The sequence below is a fragment of the Phocoena sinus genome, chromosome 17, assembly GCF_008692025.1.
Source record: "Phocoena sinus isolate mPhoSin1 chromosome 17, mPhoSin1.pri, whole genome shotgun sequence".
NCBI classification, from domain to species: Eukaryota; Metazoa; Chordata; class Mammalia; order Artiodactyla; family Phocoenidae; genus Phocoena; species Phocoena sinus.
Window position 1 is genome coordinate 1,681,772 of NC_045779.1, and position 20,741 is coordinate 1,702,512.

Here is a 20,741-nt window from a genome sequence, read left to right on the forward strand (position 1 = left end):
GGTTGTCGGGTTAGGCATTTTGCCCGTGTAGGGTGAAAATCATACATCTCAGGGGTACATTTCATGAAATTTTAACACAGCTTGAGGTACATACACTTGGAAAGTGGAACTCTAAATTTGGTGACTGTCATCTCTAGTTGACATTACGAAAATGATTCAGAAAACTGACCAGTGTTGACTGGCATGGTCTTCGTCAAGTGATGAGAGTATTTACTATATAAAATGTTAGTTTTAAGGTTTATTTTTTCTTTCACTCTGTCTGTCATCAGCTAAGGCCAAGGAGATATGTAGGACAAATTACAGGATGTGGAAATGATGTTGTGGTTTTCTTGTTTTTGTTTTTTTCCATATTTATTGAGATTGCCACGAAGGATTTAAAGGTACCCCTGAAGATAGTAAATGTCCATGAAGAGAGAACAGGAGCTGAGTGTGAATAAGATCCATTCACGAGAGCTGCTTTCATTTGACATAAGCACCGACTCTCTTTCTGGGAGTGGAGCCGTATGAATTTCGTGCAGGATGGAAATGTTCTTTTCTTTCTGTTCTATTTCCATTTAGAGTGAAACTCAATAATACGATATTACTTATTTTTACTGAAATGCCACATTTTAACCTAGACAGTTTTTAAACATTAAGAATTTTGCTAAATAAATCATTTTTGTTTAATATTTACATTATTTCAACCCAAACAAAACTCATATACATGTAATAAATAGAGTTATTTTTTAAATCAAATAAGTATATATTTTCCATTCAAAATACTGGCCACAGAAGTAATATTTGAATTGTGATGGGGGCCATATATTAAGAGATTTGACAAAAAAAGAAATTATTTTATAATTCTTATGACACACAAACCAAAGAGAAATAAAAACATCAATATTTTTATTTAGAATATTATCCATTCAGCCTGAAGACTTTCCTTTTAGGGTTTTCCATTTTAGGTTTCTCACTACTTACCTCTGACCTTTGCTTTTCTATTTTTAAACTATCTTTCATTCCGTTAACATATTTCAACATGTGATTATTTGTTTATCATTCATTTATTTATTTTAAATAGCAATATTTTATACCAATCCTTTTTCCCTTTACCCTGTCATATGTAAATTGGAAGAACTGTGTTTATCCATTTGCACTATTTTCTTTAGATCTGAGAATTAAAATACACATAAGCAACAGTTTAAGAAAGTATTCTAGCCTAAATGCAAAATTCATGTTTTGATGCTGACCATTTATTTATCTATCGATTTAGCAAATCTAGTGACTGGCCCTGGGGTGCAATGAGGTGGGATCTAGAGGCATGGCATGCACACATGTCCACCTGGTCCCGCCTGTGTCTCTGAGTCACAGTGCATCCCCAGCCCCGTCCATGACCAGCCCTGTCCAGGACCCAGCCCCATCCATGACCTCAGAAAAGAGCAGAGAGGAACTCCGGCCCTGCCTGCTGACCTGACACTCGGCCATGAGTGGCTTCTGGGGTTTGTGCAGCGTGCTCACTTCTTTCTAGTCTTCCAGGAATCCTTCCCTTTTACACCATTTTTAGTCTCGTGCTGCTTTTTAGAGCCATTCCCGTATCTGCTGTAACCTTGGATCTTTTCTGACAATTGTTTGGGATGCTTTGTGGCTGTTACCATTACTCAGTCTTCCTTGATTCAAACATCCCTCAGAAATCACAAACTTGGGTGTTTTCCCCCTTGTATTAGTTTTTGTTTTTGTTTGCATCTCATTAAAACGCCAAGCTCTTCTAATTACATTTTTAGATTTCAAAAAAAAACATTCTCCAAAAGCTGGACAAAAGAATCACTAAACTTTCCACTTATGATCAACTATTTTTCTGTGTCCTCAGACTGAAGCTGCTCCTAGAAGCGCTCAGGCTCCTGCATCCACCTGGTTTATATCCTCCTGCATCCACCTGCAGGAGTGCCCTCTTCACCTTGACCTGCACGTGGCCTCTGGCTCTGCTCTACGTGCATCAGTATTCCTGTTGCATTTTCTGGTCCGCTTGTCTGAGCCATCCAGATACTTACCATTTCTAAATATAAATTAATGGTCTCCACACTACACCCCCAGTAATCACCGAAGTTTCTCATCAAGGGATCTAATAGTCTTGCATTTTTGCCCCATTCTTCTTGTAAGAATTACCATGTAATCACCTTAAAGTAAGCTGCCATCTTGACTCCGTGAGACTTTCATTTTTCTTCTGTGTCTCTTAAAACGCAATACCATCCATTCGCATATTATTAAATCATACCTCCGGTCATTGTCATTAAAAGAATTACCTTTTAGAGAAAGAGTGTTTTGAATATTATTACTAGAAAAATGTTTTGTGGAGTATTTTTCGAAAGACTCAGCTTTTCTTCCCTAAACAATAAGTTATCCACATCCATCAGGGAAATGTTTGTGATCAAAGGTGATTTCCATCTGGAATCTTTAACTTCGCAGCAATCAAAGTGAAATTATAAGTATTATTACCATTAAAATCTTATCATTTATAAACAATAATTGCTAATATTTATTAACTGCTCTTGAAGTGCCAGATTCTGAGCTAAATACTTTCTATTGTTTCCTTTGGTCTTTAGTATCCAGAAAGTGGATAACTGTTGCTAGACCTCTACAGACAATGATTAAGCATTAAGAGGTTAAGTAATTTACCTGTTTGTTGTAACCGGCAGAGCTGGGCCGCAACCCCCATCAAAGCTGATGACGTAGTCCTTATTCCCAATAAATATGCCCTATAGCTGTAAAACCTGCACTAAATTATCTCTACGCTCTCTATTTGGAAACACAAATAATGTTTCCTCTCTAAGTTATTCACATTCTGGTTTATTTAAAACTGAAATAAATGGATTGAAATGTCCAGCGTCAAGCAAACAATTTCTTAATATCAAGGGTTGGGTATTAATTATATCATATTTACCAAACAAACATATACATCTTCATAGCAGTTGTCATAAATGTCTGTATTTTCATTTATTAGTGATTTCAGGGCAAAAGTCTTTAAATATCAAGCGTTGCTACAAGCACAGGCACATTTGCATTCATTTCCTCATTCTGCCCTGTTCTCATTATTTGAGTCTGATTCTTCTGTTTCCCCCAAAGGTATGTACAGGGTACATACCTTTGCACCACAGAAATAGGAGGGTAATAAGCAGGTAATAAAGCTTAGCTAGAAGAGTGTGCATTAGTTCCAAGAATCAGGTAAAACCACTGATGAATTATCATTTGAAGGATGATTTTTTAACTTAAATAGCTTATTGAGATGTAATTCACATACCATACAATCTACCCACTTAGAGTGTACAATTCAATGATTTTCATTATATTCACAGATGTGTGCACCCATCACTACAGTCAGTTTTAGAACATTTTCATCCACTGAGGAGAAAACCCATACCGTCAGCATCTGCCTTCTATACCCCATCCCCGGCTCAGGTCTGAGCAACCAGCAGTCTACTTTCCGCCTCTATAGAATTCCCTACTTTGGATTTCCATTTGAAGGCAATCATAACTTACGTGGGAAAGCCAGTAATTTTGCCAGAGCTAGACTAAGTGATTTTGGCAGATAAGCATGGCATGCAAATGTATAAGGGTATTTGTCCATGTTCTTTCAAATGATATTCCTTTAGGTGCCTCTCCCACACCTGTTGACTGGGCTCTAAACCTTAATTACTGTCTGTCATTATCTGTTTGTAAGTATTTTCCATTCTCTAAATGGATATGTAATGTTGGGGTCTGTGTATCCTTTTCTTTCCAAAGCCCAGAATATGATTGATTGATTGTAATGAAAATATTGAATTGAAAGGATTTATTTGGCAAGGTTCCCAGCATTATAAAAACATTCTGGGTTTGATTTAGTGGAATTTCAGAGTTGTACTGGCAAAATCATTGGATAGAGTCCTGCACAAAATGCTTTAGATGGGACTTTATATCCTTGTTCCTATCTAGCTATAAAATTAATTATGCTTTGTAGAAAGGCTATCTCAAAACTGAATGGTGTGTCTTTTAATATTTTCTGGGATGCACTCTAGAATGTCACCTCACTTTTTCTAATCTCATTTTACCCTGGATCAACAGAGCTCAAGTAATTCATTTATTCTCTAAACCGTGGCCTCAAGCCATACACCCTGGCGGGCCTCAGGATAGGTCAAGGAGAAGATGGTAAAGGAAACCTGCCCTGACGTCAGGCCCTTCACATTCTAGAGGGAAAGCAGACATTGACCAGAGTGTCATGTAGAGAAACGTAAACCCCAGCCATGATCCAGTGCTATAGAAGTAATCACTGCAGGTAAGGAGAAACTGAGGAAGGAGCCCTTTGGCTGAACTCCTGGATGTGGCTAGAGTGTATACGAGGTTAAAAGTAAAGGTAAACAGCTCTCCAGGCAGAGGGGACCGTATATGTAGATGTCCTTGTCAGAATGAGAAGGGTCCAGGATAAAGCTTCAGGGGATGCTGAGGCACATAACAGGGGATGCTAAGGACCTTGGCTTTTATTCTGCGTGTAACATGAAGCCTATCACCTATCTTGAACAGGGTGAGTCACATTATTTGATTTCTGTCTGGAAAACTTGGAATATCCCCAATTAGGTTCAGAGCTAAATCTAATTTACTTTAATAGAGCTGGACTGCTCTCACATTTTATTCAATAAATGAAGGCACTGTGGTTTTATGTTCCAATTTTATCCCCTGAGTTTTGTCTTAAAATTAGCTCTCTTAATCAATTAATGAAGTGATCTCCTTAAACTAGCTTAAAAATTCTCTCAGAGCTCCAAATGTCTGATTGAAGAAATAAAGTTAAAAAAAAAAACCTTTGGACTCAAACCATTCAAATTTCAGGAGAAATTTTACATATAAAAGGAAAATGTTGATAAAATAGGGGCTAGTTGTATCTTATTATTAAAAAATATTTATAAGTCTCAGTTGCTGAGGGAAGAATGGGATTGCTGAGCTAACTCTCAGAAAATCGATATCTCTAGACCAACCCTGAGGAGAGGTTTCCCACCGTCCCACCATGGTAACCTGCATTAAAAATCTGAGCACTGAGAAAATCTTTAAATTCAGTAGTGCAAGGACAGAAAACTGTGAGAAGCAAAATCAGTTAAAGGAAAATGCTCTTGTAACAACCACCAACCTGGAGTGACATAAACAGCGTTCTTCTCTGCCCCCAAATATCTGAACCATAATATCTGGATGAGTTTGTTTTCTCTTTCTATCACGTAAAACTTCATCAGTGCTTGATTTATATTAGCTAACCAGCATCTTATTCTAAGAAATGGAGATGTATTCTTAACTTTTTTCCCAGTTTCCAAGGATCTCTAGAAACTATCTGCAGCCGTGCACGTTTGATTTCATTGTTCACCGTCTCAGTTTCTCCTTAAGATCATGAGCCTTTTAATGTGCTGTTGGATTCTGTTTGCTAGTATTTTGCTGAGGATTTTTGCATCTATGTTCCTCAGTGATATTGGCCTGTAGTTTTCTTTCTTTGTGACATCTTTGTCTGGTTTTGGTATCAGGGTGTTGGTGGCCTCATAGAATGAGTTTAGGAGTGTTCCTCCCTCTGCTATTTTTTGGAAGAGTTTGAGAAGGATAGGTGTGAGCTCTTCTCTAAATGTTTGGTAGAATTTGCCTGTGAAGCCATCTGGTCCTGGGCTTTTGTTTGTTGGAAGATTTTTAATCATAGTCTCAATTTCAGTGCCTGTGATTGGTCAGTTTAAATTTTCTATTTCTTCCTGGTTCAGTCTCGGAAGGTTGTGCTTTTCTAAGAATTTTTCCATTTCTTCCAGGTTGTCCATTTTATTGGCATATAGTTGCTTGTAGTGAGTCTGGCTAATAGTTTATCAATTTTGTTTATCTTCTCAAAGAACCAGCTTTTAGTTTTATTGATCTTTGCTATTGTTTCCTTCATTTCTTTTTCATTTATTTCTGATCTGATCTTTATGATTCCTTTCCTTCTCCTAACTTTGGGGGGTTTTTTGTTATTCTTTCTCTTATTGCTTTAGGTGTAAGGTTAGGTTGTTTATCTGAGGTGTTTCTTGTTTCTTGAGGTAGGATTGTGTTGCTATAAACTTCCCTCTTAGAACTGCTTTTGCTGCATCCCATAGGTTTTGGGTCATCGTGTTTTCATTGTCATTTGTTTCTAGGTATTTTTTGATTTTGTCTTTGATTTCAACAGTGATCTCTTGGTTATTTAGTAGTATATTGTTTAGCCTCCATGTGTTGTTTGTATTTTTTACTGTAATTGATATCTGGTCTCATAGTGTTGTGGTCTGAAAATATACTTGATATGATTTCAGTTGTCTTAAATTTACCAAGGCTTGATTTGTGACCTGAGATATGATCTGTCCTGGAGAATGTTCCAGGAGGACTTGAGAAGAAAGTGTATTCTGTTTTTTTTTGGATAGGATGTCCTATAAATATCAATTAAGTCCATCTTGTTTAATGTATCATTTAAATCTTGTGTTTCCTTATTAATTTTCATTATGGATGATCTGTCCATTGGTGAAAGTGGGGTGTTAAAGTCCCCTACTATGACTGTGTTACTGTCTATTTCCCCTTTTATGGCTGTTAGCATTTGCCTTATGTATTGAGGTGCTCCTATGTTGGGTGCATAAATATTTACAATTGTTATATCTTCTTCTTGAATTGATCCCTTGATCATTATGTAGTGTCTTTCTTTGTCTCTTGTAATAGTCTTTATTTTAAAGTCTATTTTGTCTGATATGAGAATTCCTACTCCAGCTTTCTTTTGATTTCCATTTGCATGGAATATCTTTTTCCATCCCCTCAGTTTCACTCTGTATGTGTCCCTAGGTCTGAAGTTGGTCTCTTGTAGACAGCATATATATGGTTCTTGTTTTTGTATCCATTCAGCAAATCTATGTCTTTTGATGGGAGCATTTAATCAATTTACATTTAAGGTAACTATCGATATGTATGTTCCTATTACCATCTTCTTCATTGTTATGGGTTTGTTATTGTAGGTCTTTTCTTTCTCTTGTGTTTCCTGCTAGAGAAGTTCCTATAGCATTTGTCGTAAAGCTGGTTTGGTGGTGCTGAATTCTCTTAGCTTTTGCTTGTCTGTAAAGGTTTTAATTTCTCCATCTAATCTGAATGAGATCCTTGCTGGGTAGAGTAATCTTGGTTGTAGGTATTTTCCCTTTCATCACTTTAAATATGTCTTGCCACTCCCTTCTGGCTTGCAGAGTTTCTGCTGAAAGATCAGCTGTTAACCTTATGTGGATTCCCTTGTATGTTATTTTTCCCTTGCTGCTTTTAATATTTTTTGTTTGTATTTAATTTTTGATAGTTTGATTAATATGTGTCTTGGTGTGTTTCTCCTTGGATTTATCCTGGATGGGATTCTCTGTGCTTCCTGGACTTGACTATTTCCTTTCCCATATTAGGGAAGTTTTCAACTATAATCTCTTCAAATATTTTCTCAGTCCCTTTCTTTTTCTCTTCTTCTTCTGGGAACGCTATAATTCGAATGTTGGTGGATTTAATGTTGTCCCAGGGGTCTCTAAGACTGTCCTCAATTCTTTTCATTCTTTTTTCTTTATTCTTCTCTATGGTAGTTATTCCCACTATTTTATCTTCCAGGTCACTTATCCGTTTTTCTGCCTCAGTTATTCTGCTATTGATTCCTTCTAGAGAATTTTTAATTTCATTTATTGTGTAGTTCATCATTGTTTGTTTGCTTTTTTGTTCTTCTAGGTCCTTGTTAAATGTTTTTTGTATTTTCTCCATTCTGTTTCCAAGGTTCTGGATTATCTTCACTATCATTACTCTGAATTCTTTTTCAGGTAGACTGCCTATTTCCTCTTCATTTGTTTGGTCTGGTGGGTGTTTACCTTGCTCTTTCATCTGCTGTGTGTTTCTCTGTCTTTTTATTTTGCTGAATTTACTGAGTTTGGGGTTTCCTTTTCACAGGCTGCAGGTCCGTAGTTCCCTTTGTTTTTGGTGTCTGCCTCCAGTGGCTAAGATTGGTTCAGTGGGTTGTGTAGGCTCCTGGTGGAGGGGATTCATGCCTGTGTTCTGGTGGATGAGGCTGGATCTTGTCTTTCTGGTGGGCAGGACCACATCTGGTGGTGTGTTTTGGGGTGTCTGTGACCTTATTATGATTTTAAGCAGCCTCTCTGCTAATGGGACGGGTTGTGTTCCTGGTTTGTCAGTTGTTTGGCACAGGGTGTCCAGCACTGTAGCTTGCTGGTTGTTGAATGGAACTGCGTCTTAGCATGGGGATGGAGATCTCTAGGAGAGCTTTCGCCATTTGATATTTTGTGGAGCTGGGAAGTCTCTGGTGGACCAATGTCCTGAACTCGACTCTCCCACCTCAGAGGCACAGGCCTGAGACCCGGCCGTAGCACCAAGACCCTGTCAGCCACGTGGCTCAGAAGAAAAGGGAGAAAAAAAAGAAAGATAGAGAGAGAGAGAGAGAGAGAGAGAGAGAGAGAGAGAGAGAGGAAGGAAGAGAGAGAGAAAGGAAAAAATAAAATAAAAAGAAATAAAGTTATTAAACTAATTTTTTTAATTATTAAAAATTAAAAAGTAATAAAAGAAAGAAAGAAAGAAAGAAGAGAGCAACCAAACCAAAAAACAAATCCACCAATGATAACAAGCGCTAAAAACTATATTAAAAAAAATCAAACAGAACCCTAGGACAAAGGTAAAAGCAAAGCTATACAGACAAAGTCACAGAAAGAAGCATACACACAGACACACTCACAAAAAGTGAAAACTGAAAAAAAAATATATATATATATAAAAGGAAGAGAGCAGCCAAATCAATAAAGAAATCTACCAATGATAAGAAGCTCTAAATACTAAACTAAGATAAACATAAACCCAGAAACAAATTAGATGCAAAAAGAAAACCCCAAGTCTACAGTTGCTCCCAAAGTCCACCTCCTCAATTTGGGATGATTCGCTGTCTATTCAGGTATTCCACAGATGCAGGTACAACAGGTTGACTGTCGAGATTTAATCCGCTGCTCCTGAGGCTGCTGGGAGAGATTTCCCTTTCTCTTCTTTGTTCGCACAACTCCTGGGGTTCAGCTTTGGATTTGGACCCGCCTCTGCGTGTAGGTCCCCGGAGGGCGTCTGTTCTTCGCTCAGACAGGACCGGGTTAAAGAAGCCGCTGATTCGGGGGCTCTGGCTCACTCAGGCCGGGGCGAGGGAGGGGCATGGAGTGCGGGGCGGGCCTGCGGCGGTAGAGGCCAGCGTGACGTTGCCCCAGCCTGAGGTGTGCCGTGCATTCTCCCGGGGAAGTTGTCCCTGGATCCCGGAACCCTGGCGGTGGTGGGCTGCACAGGCTCCCGGAAGGGCGGTGTGGAGAGTGACCTGTGCTCGCACACAGGCTTCTTGGTGGCGGCGGCAGCAGCCTTAGCGTCTCATGCCCGTCTCTGGTGTTTGCCCTGATAGCGGCGGCTCGCGCCCGTCTCTGGAGCTCGTTTAGGCGGTGCTCTGAATCCCCTCTCCCTGCGCACCCCAAAACAATGGTCTCTTGCCTCTTCGGCAAGTCCAGGCTTTTCCCCAGGGTGCCTCCTGGCTAGCTGTGGCACACTAGCCCCCTTCAGGCTGTGTTCACACCGCCAACCCCAGTCCTCTCCCTGGGATCCGACCAAAGCCCGAGCCTCAGCTCCCAGCCCCACCCGCCCCGGCGGGTGAGCAGACAGGCCTCTCGGGCTGGTGAGTGCCGGTCGGCACCGATCCTCTGTGCGGACATCTCTCCACTTTGCCCTCCGCGCCCCTGTTGCTATGCTCTCCTCCGCAGCTCTGAAGGGTCCTCCCTCCGCCACCCGCAGTCTCCGCCCACGAAGGGACTTCTAGTGTGTGGAAACCTTTCCTCCTTCACGGCACCCTCCCAGAGGTGCAGGTCCTGTCCCTATTCTTTTGTCTCTGTTTTTCCTTTTTTCTTTTGCCCTCCCCAGGTATGTGGGGAGTTTCTTGCCTTTTGGGAAGTCTGAGGTCTTCTGCCAGCATTCAGTAGGTGTTCTGTAGGAGTTGTTCCACATGTAGATATATTTCTGATGCATTTGTGGGGAAGAAGGTGATCTCCATGTCTTACTCCTCTGTGGTCTTGAAGGTCTCCCTCTGCAAAGTACTTTAAAGAATGAACAATTTTACAGGACTTCCCTGGTGGTCCAGTGGTTAAGATTTGCCTTCCAATGCAGGGGGTGTGGGTTCAATCCCTAGTCGGGGAGCTAAGATCCCACATGCCTTGGGGCCCAAAGCACAAAACACAAAACAGAAGCAGTATTGTAACAAATTCAATAAAGACTTTAAAAATGATCCACATCAAAAAAAATCTTTAAAAAATTGTTTTAAAAAAAAAGAATGAACAATTTTAGGTCTGGAAAAGTTTTAGACTTCATTTATTCATTCACTCATTCACTCAACAAACATTTCAAAGCTTAAAAAAGAATCATTATTCCAGGCACTGACATTACATCAATGCAGGAAACAAATAACCAAAATAAATAAATAAATAAATCTGTTGTGCTTGTGGAACTTGCTTTGTGGTTAGGAGAAAGAAAACAAATAATGTATGTAGGAAAGGTGTAAGATTGTAGTAGGTAAGAAGCTAATAAGTATAAGGGGGAAAGATAAAACAGAATGCAGGGATTGGGAACTTGGAACCCTAACTGGTAAACATGAAGGGCCTTGGATTCTGTTCCAGGTTTACTGTGCCAACAAAGCACTCCTTTTGTACTGCACCCTCAGTCCCAATCCTGTGTTCTGATCAGATGAGAGATTGTCTTGGACAGGGTCAGGGCTTGTTATGGACACAAACACAGAATGCAAGAGCAGAATCAGAAGCCAAGGAAGCTTATGCCAGAGACCTTCTGCACAGACTTAGTGAGGGTGGGTGGGTGAATGTCAGGTTAGTGGGAAATGGTGAGAACAGGAGATTCAGGGGTGGGTTTGAATTTCACCCTGGGTAAGACAGTTTTCAGTATTTTATTTATCACGTGTCTTCTTAATATCCCAGAAGTAGAAAGGACTACTTGCCAAGAAAAGCTTGAAAGCCACTACTGTTTTCTACAACTACTGCCTATCTTGTATTTAAATATATTGACAACTGAGTGCTAAAAATGGACATTCATGGGAAAAAATGTCTGTTCTAAAATAATTTTTGTCCTTGAAGGAAAAAAGGCTTAGGAGGTTTACTAATTCTGAAGCTACAGAAACCCCATGGAAATTTAGATTATCTTTTCAACTACCCATGTTAAAAGTGCTGTACTTGTTTTCTACATGAAATCTTATTCTTTGATGCACTTACTTGAGTTTTCAACTATTGCTTTCAACCTTCTCAAATCTGTTATATAAAAACCATAAGTTTATGCAGTTACTTCAGGGATTTATTTTATTTCCGTCCACATAAGTTTAGCTTACTTATTTTTCTTTATTTTTTCTATCTTATTTGGTCAATTAGACAAAGCACTGTTGCAATATTCTTGTCAGTTTACTGTATTCTGTTAATTGTTTACTATGCACTTTCACACAAAGAGGAATATAATGACCCCTTCCCCATCAGGCATATACACAGTCTGTTTTTTTGTACCAATTTGTGTATGTAGTCTCTCCAGCCATGCAGCATCCAAAGGGGCCCTTGCTTGGTCCCCAGCATAGAACAACTTAGCCAGATAATGGAAATACATAATTATCTACTGTTTGGAACCCTAAGTATGAATTTCTACAATGGGCAGCACTGCTACACATTGGAGGAAATGCCTTCTTAAGGAATCACCAATCTTAATTTAAAAAATTGACATTTTCAAAGTCAACTGCTATTAATTATTGCATGTCACAGAGAAATTCTAAACAGATAAGTTTCTTGGGAGGACAATCTATTTGGCAGAAAAATTCCAGGGGTCTGTTTTAATTCTATTTGGTGTCTATTCACATGCTGTTCGTAACTTGTATAGTTTCCTAACTAAAGGCTGTGTATTTAATTTTTGAGATTAAAAAGCACGATATATGATTTTCTCTTTTCAGGGGGGAGCGGAACATAACATTCCAGTTGTCATTTCAAAAATCTCCAAGGAGCAAAGAGGTAAAGTGTTAAGAGAGCTGTTCTGTGAGTCCCTGTCACTGAGGAAAAAGACGATAGTTAGAATCATAGATTCGTATGGGACTGACCAGCCGGGGTCCCATGACCAGGCAGCAGGTGACAGTTCTGACTCCCGAGTCCAAGTCCTTTACCCGCCCGGCGGGCAGGGAGGGAAGACAGTAGAGCAGGTGGCTGTGTGTGAGCCAGAGACTGCATGACTGCACAGTGTCTCATTAACAAGTAAGCGTAGAAACGGCCCTGATGCTTACAAGTCTCATCAGTTACAGGCAACTCCAGTTATATATATATATTTTTTCAGTTTTCATATGCAATTTAACTCAGCCCTTCATATGAAATTTCATCCAGGAAAAACTCCGAGGATGTAAACCAACTGTTACAATGACCGAAATCACTGAGACAGCCTAGTGTTTAAAAAGAAACGGGGAGCTGATTCCATTGCTGATGGAGTGAACGTCTAGCTCTAAACGTTTTCATAGATGCCTTAGTGCTCTCATAAGAACATGAGAACATTTAGTCCTCCACCCAGAAGTGTGGCCAATTTCTGGCAACTAAGATCTAAAATGATAGAATGAAACGGAACTGTCACAGCACGTGTTTCAGTTCGGCTCATGTTTCAATCATAGGAGTTGAATCATGTGATTGTTTTTGCATTTCTATGACCTGTGGATCTTCTAAGATGCTACCCATATAAAACATTTCATTTTTTCCCTTTTATCAGTTTTGACTTTATTTAATTAAAAACTCTTTCATCTGTGTGAAGAAAGTAGACGATGCATAATCAATTGTCCTTCTCCATTCACAGCTGAGCTCTCAGGACTGCTCTTTATTGGGGACGCAATTCTGCAGGTATACACCTTACCATTATTTTCCACATGCAACCAAAACATGAGGTCAATTCACAATATACCACATGAAGCTGTGTCTCTCTTTCCATTGCAGATAAACGGGATTAATGTGAGGAAATGCAGACATGAAGAAGTGGTGAGTTTTCTTTACTTTTTCCTAATATCATAATTTTCCCCATGTGCAAATGAGGATTTAGGGCATTGCTAAAAACTTTTCATTGTATTCATTAGGAAATATGACGCTGGTCCAGTGCGCTGTCAGACTTTCGGATAATCTCTTACTTGGTGTTTGGGGTTTTTTTTTGTATATTAGAAACAGATCAGTGAGTATCACTAAGAAAAAAATGTAATTCAAAGAAATACAGCTGTTTGCTATGTTTTCCAGCTTTCAGTTAATTCCTACTAGTCCGTGCCCACTAAGTGCATCTCTAGGTGAAATATATCTCTAAATCTTTGCAAATGTTTAGAAGCTTATAAACAATAAAATTTATGTTTGTAAAATTTCATCTAGTAGCTGGGGCAATGGGAAGAGCATGTAAAGACTGTGTGTGTGTGTGTGAGAGAGAGAGACAGAGAGACAGAGAGAGAGACAGAGAGACAGACAGAGACAGAGACGACATTTAGAGACACTTCATCTCAAGGTTCACAGGTTCGGCTCACTAGACAGCTACACAGAAAGATCAGCAGTGTTTACTGTGGTATTTTCTTGGATGTTGGTAATGTGCAGATTTGAAGCCCGGCTTCAGATCCTTTAATTCACTCAGCTTATGTGACCCAGGAATTTGTATTTTTAACAACGGGCCCAGCAGTTTCACTGTCAGTGGCCTCTAATCTACACCTTGGGAGAAGCTGGAAGGTTGAGCAGCTTCTGTGGAGCTGAGGGAGGACATAAAAAATGATGCAGAAAAGTGATGCAGGCCGGTGTCGGGCGTTTGGGAAATGTTTTTCACAGCTAATTCAATAACATTCGTAGAACCTTCACTGAATCTCCGTATCAGCTCACAGGGGAAAGGAGAGAGGAGAAAATATGCCTAAAGGTTTGTACTCAAGGGTCAAACAAAATGAAAATACCGTAAACCTTTGGCTTCTCGCGGCTCCGGTTCACTTGGTTTGTGAAGACGTTGCCCTGCTACAATTTGGAGAAAACTCTTCTGACATGTTTACATATTTCAGGCCTCAAAGAGGCAACTCCGAGCATCTGAAAAGCCCCAGCTCCACAAGCAGAGCTGTTGGAGAGCGTTCTCTGTGGGACAGGCAAGGTGTGTCCATATTCATGGCTCGGTTTTTCTCTCAAAAATCCTACTTGATTTTTGAAAAATCACCCCGTGGTGAACCTCGCATAAAATATACGTACTTCAAATCTCAGGCTTATGTCAAATAGGTACAGGGAAAAGCAATATTTGAGAACAGAGTTTTAGACAAATGAGAAGAAGCACATCACAGACTACTCGGTTCTGAATATACACAGATTTCAAATACAGCCCTGTAAGCAAAGATATTTTAACTTTAGTCTTTTTTCAAGAGTACAACGTGACTTTAAATTCATTGTCCAGGGAGCAAAAACAAGTGCATTCTCTTCCAAAACCGCACGCTGTTCCATGGAGTCCTGTTTGCAATTTGCCCTTCAGAGGCAAGCAGCAAGCTTACACTTACTGTGATGAGGCTTTGATTAAACAGATCCACGTGGCATGAAAGATTAGAATGCGCTAATCACGCCACTTCCGAATGGTGTTCATTCTGTTTCAAAGAAGAGGGATTTAAGATTGTATTGCAAATTGCACGTGGCCCTTCACAACAAACTTTTACTCTTTTGAGAGGTTTAACCGCATCAGCTTTGAAGTGTAGGTGGTGATACTCTTATTTGCTTCCAATCTTTCACTTTGCAACAGTGATTAGGTGCTTTTGTCTTCACTGCTAATTATCTAAGCAAACAGACTGACTTACACCTCAGTGGGACCGAGATATTAATTAAATGTTTAAGAAGGGACTTACATGGGCAGAAAAGGTCACCGCAAGCTCAGAGGTGTAGATGGTTTTAAGTACCATGCTGACGGACCGCATTCCTCATTCCAAGTCAGGGCCCCCAGAGGCCCAAATTCAGAAAGCAGCCTCGGAAGGTATGACAGTAGGTTGTTTGTGCCTGTGACTTTCTTTCATTCACCTACACTATTCACTGCCATTGTTAGAAGTCTGCATCATTCGTAGATGCCGTCAAGGATGTATAGCCGTAGCTTCTGTGGTGGAGCTAGCTACAGCCTTGATCTGTGTGGCCGGGGATCCCTGCTCTCCGCTTGGGCGCTCAGTGGACTGTTGTTAACGGATTCTTTAGCTAAATAACTAGAATTAGGTCATCAGGGCATCTGCGTCTGTATGTTTCTCATGTCTGGGTGTGCGGTCATCAATTCTGGGCTTCACCCACACCACCCCGGGCATTCTTCTTGCTAGAAGATTGCGAAGGAAGAAAAGCTACCAGTTTCCTGACCACGAAAGATTAGAGCAGGTGCCAGATTTGAGACCGAAAAAGAGTTTTTTTGTTTTTACGGTCTTATTGATAGAAAACATTAGATAATTAGAACTGCAAATAACCATCACCCTGATTCTGAGTTTGCGACTTTGAACCAAACTCTAAAATTGTGTAATTTTTACAGGAGCAGAATGAATAGCTCAGATTATGTAAGTTAAAATGATATATTCATGCAATGAAAACAAATTTTGATAAAAGAAATACAAAATGTTGTTTAATAACATTTTAATTGTTATGATATATGCTTAACTTAATTCAAAATTTCCATTGGAATTTTCTTTTTTAGCTTAGATGAATCAGAAAGTAAAATTACAAGAGTTACATTATATCATCTGAAAATGAGGCATTATTTTATATATTGGAACCATTTAGGAGATTTTATGAGTTATCAAGGAACATATTTAGGATGTGATTTGGGAACATAAAGCATTTGAGATCTTGGCAAAACGCTTAAATTGTCATTGAGTAACATATCATGTTTCACCTAACTGCTAACAATTCTCAGTTTGTTTTCAGTTTGGAAATAGGTTTTGAGGTCTAATGGATTAAGATTGTCCTCCAGAATTCTGACTGCAGTGGACTCTTTTTCTTTGAATTAACTACCACAGAGGAAAGCCATACATGAAATCACTTGACTTTTAATATTTCCCACCGGTTTGGGAGGGGTGTTAAATATTGTTTATTGTATCTCTGATTTTAAAAAGTAATAAAATATCTAGAACTTGACTAATTTACATCCTTAGATTCTCATTAACACCCTTAGGAGTTCCTTCTCTGCTGGACCCACAGGTCTGTCCCCTAATTAGGCTATGAATAGAGACAGCGCAGGTGACAAGTTCCTTAACTGCATGGTCTTTACTCCTGGCTACCGATTCCCATCACATCCCTATTTGTTGTCTTACACACACTAAAGACCCGCTTCGCAGCGCCCTCGATAATGAGACAAAGCCAGGCCAGATAAAGCCTTCCTTAGTGGAGCACGAGCCAGTTCCCACCCAGAGGAACTTGCAGGGAGGACACACAGCAGAAGGCCCAGGTGGACCCTGTGTACAGAGAAGAGGAAGTGACCGGCGGGTAGAGACAGGCGTGTGGACATCACCACACCCCAACAAAGACGCTGCCCAGTCACTCTGCTGCACCACAGATCAGAGTGAGAAGGGGAGGTGTGTGTCACCCAGATTCTACAATTCTCACGTAGCTGACATTGTACTTTCAGAATGATCAGACGGAAAGGCAAGGAGAAGAAAGTGTCTGAGGATGGAAATGTGAACACCTAAGTTAGAATTTGTGTTATAGGTATTTTCCAGCTGTCTGATGATCATAAAGGGCCTACATTTCTCTGACCCTCATTTTTTATCTGAAAGATGAAGCGTTTGAAATAGATCACTCTTGATGTATTTTGCAGCTCACTCATGAGAAAGTGCCTGGGAATGTGTGTGTTTTTTCTCTTTTTCAATTTTAATAGACTTTATCTTTTAGAAGCCTTTTAGGTTTACGAAATAATTGTGCAGGGAGTTTTCTCCCCATCTGGTCTCACACAGAGTGTCCCCTCTTACTAAGACCACAGGCTGCTGTCGACATACCTTACAGTTGGTGAACCCCTACTGATGCATCACTTTTTTTTTTAACATCTTTATTGGAGTATAATTGCTTTACAATGGTGTCTTAGTTTCTGTTGTGTAACAAAGTGAACCAGCTATACATATACATATATCCCCGTATCCCTTCCCTCTTGCGTCTCCCTCCCTCCCACCCTCCCTATCCCACCCCTCTAGGTGGTCACAAAGCACCGAGCTGATCTCCCTGTGCTATGTGGCTGCTTCCCACTAGCTATCAATTTTACATTTGGTAGTGTATATATGTCCATACCACTCTCTCACTTCGTCCCAGCTTACCCTTCCCCCTCCCCCTGTCCTTAGGTCCATTCTCTACATCTACGTCTTTATTCCCGTCTTGTCCCTAGCTTCTTCAGAACCATTTTTTTTTTTTAGATACCATATATATGTGTTAGCATACAGTATTTGTTTTTCTCTTTCTGACTTACTTCACTCTGTATAACAGACTCTAGGTCCATCCACCTCACTACAAATAACTCGATTTCGTTTCTTTTTATGGCTGAGTAATATTCCATTGTATATATGTGCCACATCTTCTTTATCCATTCATCTGTTGATGGACACTTAGGTTGCTTCCATGTCCTGGCTATTGTAAATAGAGCTGCAGTGAACATTTTGGTACCTGACTCTTTTTGAATTATGGTTTTCTCAGGGTATATGCCCAGTAGTGGGATTGCTGGGTCGTATGGTAGTTCTATTTTTAGTTTCCACACCCAGTTTTCCCCATTATTAACATCCCACATTGTTACATTACATTTCTTACAAGGAATAAACCAGTACTGATAGGTTATTATTAACAAAAGTCTATACTTTATTCAAATTTCTTTAGTTTTTACCTAATACTTCTTTTCCTGTCCCAGGATCGCATCCGGATTACACATCACATGTAATGATGTCTCCTTTGGCTCCTCTGGGCTGTAATAGTTTCTAGGACTTCTTTTTTGATAACTGTTACACTTTTGAGGGGGACTGGACAGGTATTTTGCGGGCTGAATCTCGATTTGGAATTTTCCGATTTCTTTTGTGCTTAGACTGGGCTTATGTGTGTTGGGAGGAAGATGACAGAGGCACAATGCCCGTCTTATCATGTCTTATCACGTGTACCTGCCGTCATGACTGCATCACCAGCACCTGGATGAGGAAGGGTATGCCAGGTTTCTTTCTTTTTTTTTTTTTTTTTTTTGCGGTACGCGGGCCTCTCCCGTTGCGGAGCACAGGCTCCAACGCGCAGGCTCCGCACGGGCCCAGCCGCTCCGCGGCACGTGGGATCTTCCCGGACCGGGGCATGAACCCGTGTCCCCTGCATCGGCAGGCAGACTCTGAACCACTGTGCCACCAGGGAAGCCTGTCTGCCAAGTTTCTTACTCTGTGGTTCTTGTTCCCTTTCCATGCCGTGCTCCTCGGAAGGAGCTCCTACATTTAGTGGGGGATATGCTCTACCTCCACAGGGGTGGACTCTCTGCCTACGTTCCCTGGAATTCTGCTACGTAGGAGATTCGTCTGTACACCTCAATTTTTCAGACAGATCAGTGTGGATTGTGGATACTTCTTTTATACTCTGGGCTGTAAGCTCTTTCACTTGATTTTAATGTTGCTTTGAAAAGTCCTTGGGATTTTTTTTTTTTTTTGGCGGGGGGAGCACTTTCTCAGTCTCTGGCACTGAAAGGTGTTTCAGGCTCATCTTGTACATTTCCTGCCACTCCAAGAATCAGCACTTCCTCCCAGAGGCCCTGCTTTGCTTTGTTAGAGAATGTTTGAGAAACCACATTCTGGGAGCTGGTGTGCTCATTGCTTGTGGAGTAGCTGTGTCTTCTAGGCCCCTCAGCTCACAGAACAGGAGGCGTGTGTGTGTGTGTGTGTGTGTGTGTGTGTGTGTGTGTGTGTGTGTGTGTACAGAATTGCTCACATACCTACTCTGCACCTACATTAAGCTAAACGTGAGTTTACGTGGCTGCCGCTAAGGGAACCCGTCATCACACAGTCCTAGCCTCCTCCCCTTGCTTATGTGTAGCCTCCCACCAACAGATGCTACACCATCTGCCATCTGCTTGTTTAATTGTTCTAATCCAGTACATATGTACAGCAGGATCAGGACAGTTAATCCACTCCCTAGTGGGAAGACTTGACTAGGTAGAGGATTGACGTACTGTTCTTTTTTGCCTTTAGTCTTGCAGATTTCATAAACTTCCAGATTCACTCAGGTCAGTTCCACTCTCCTGAGCCCTTCAGTGAGGTTGTTTCAGACGTTCGTAATACATTCAGACTCTCTTGTCATATCCTGCATTCAATTGTGATATCCCTTAACCTCCAAAATGATTTTTTTTAAAGATTTGCACACATTAAGGCTCACTCACCTTTTAGCTGCAAATTCTACAGGTTTTGACAAATGCATAATACCATGTATCCACCATTATGGTGTCCTACAGAAGAGTTTCACTGCCCTAAGAAAATCCTCTTCAGCTATTTCCTCCCCACATCGTGGTCCTCTAGAAATGACCATTTCACTGTCTGTGTAGTTTTGCCTTTATCAGAATGTCATATAATTGAAATCACAGAGAATGTAGCCTTTTCAGAATGGCTTCTTTCACTTAGCAACGTGCGTTTAAGAATGATTCATGTCTTTTAGCTCTTGATAATCTATTTCTTTTTGAGCACTGAATAATATTTCATGGTCCAGACAATGGAATATTAAGCAACTTCACTACAGTTTTATAAAAAATCTATTTACCTATTGAAGGACATTGTGCTTACTTCCAGTTCGTGGTGATTATGAATAAAGCTGTTATAAATATTTGCAGGCAGGTTTTTGCATGGACATACGTTTTAAATAAATTGAGTATAACTTAGGAGGTGTAGTGCTGAATTATATGGTAAGATTATAGTTAGTTTACAAGAAGCTGCCAACCTGTCTCCCAAAACGGCAGTACCATTTTGCACATCCACTAGCAATAAAGGAGAGCTCCCGTTGCTCTGTGTCCTTACCAGCAATTGGTACTTTCCGTTTTGTGGATTTGAACCATGTGTACAGTGGTATCTCATTGCTATTTTAATTTACAATTCCTTAATGACAGATGATGCTGGGCATATGTTCATATGCTTATTTTCCCTCTTTGTATTTTCTTTGGTGATGTCTAGTCACATACCTTGCCCATTTTTAAATTCAGTTGTTTGTTTTCATATTGTTGAACTTAACAAAGTTCTTTATATATATATGTTGGAGATAGCTCCTCATTTGTATTGGCTACCACATCAAATATATGTTTTAAAAATATTTTCTCCCTCTCTGTGGATGGGTTGCCTTTTAATTTTCTTTAAAAGTAGACTTTGCAGAACAGAACTTTTTTTTTCTCTTTATTAATTTTATTTATTTATTTATTTTGACTGTGTTGGGTCTTCTTTGCTGTGTGCGGGCTTTCTCTAGCTGCGGTGAGTGGGGGCTACTCTTCGTTGCGGTGCACGGGCCTCTCATTGAGGTGGCTTCTCTTGTTGTGGAGCACGGGCTCCAATAGTTGCAGCACACGGGCTCATTAGTTGTGGCGCATGGACCTAGTTTCTCCACGGCATGTGGGATCTTCCTGGACCAGGGCTTGAACCCGTGTCCCCTGCACTGGCAGGCAGATTCTTAACCACTGCGCTACCAGGGAAGCCCAGAACAGAACTTTTTAATTGTAATAAAGTCCAACGC

The 20,741-nt window shown here is 40.3% G+C and overlaps 1 protein-coding gene across 1 annotated transcript in view; it reads left to right on the forward strand.

The window, feature by feature from the left end:
- The window catches only part of SNTG1 (syntrophin gamma 1), a 317,523-nt gene that overhangs the window by 158,548 nt on the left and 138,234 nt on the right, over positions 1-20,741 (forward strand). Inside the window, exons 5-7 of the mRNA XM_032610174.1 lie at positions 11,996-12,053; positions 12,874-12,917; positions 13,011-13,052. Coding sequence (XP_032466065.1) covers positions 11,996-12,053; positions 12,874-12,917; positions 13,011-13,052 — 144 coding nt within the window. The remainder of the gene's footprint in view (positions 1-11,995; positions 12,054-12,873; positions 12,918-13,010; positions 13,053-20,741) is intronic.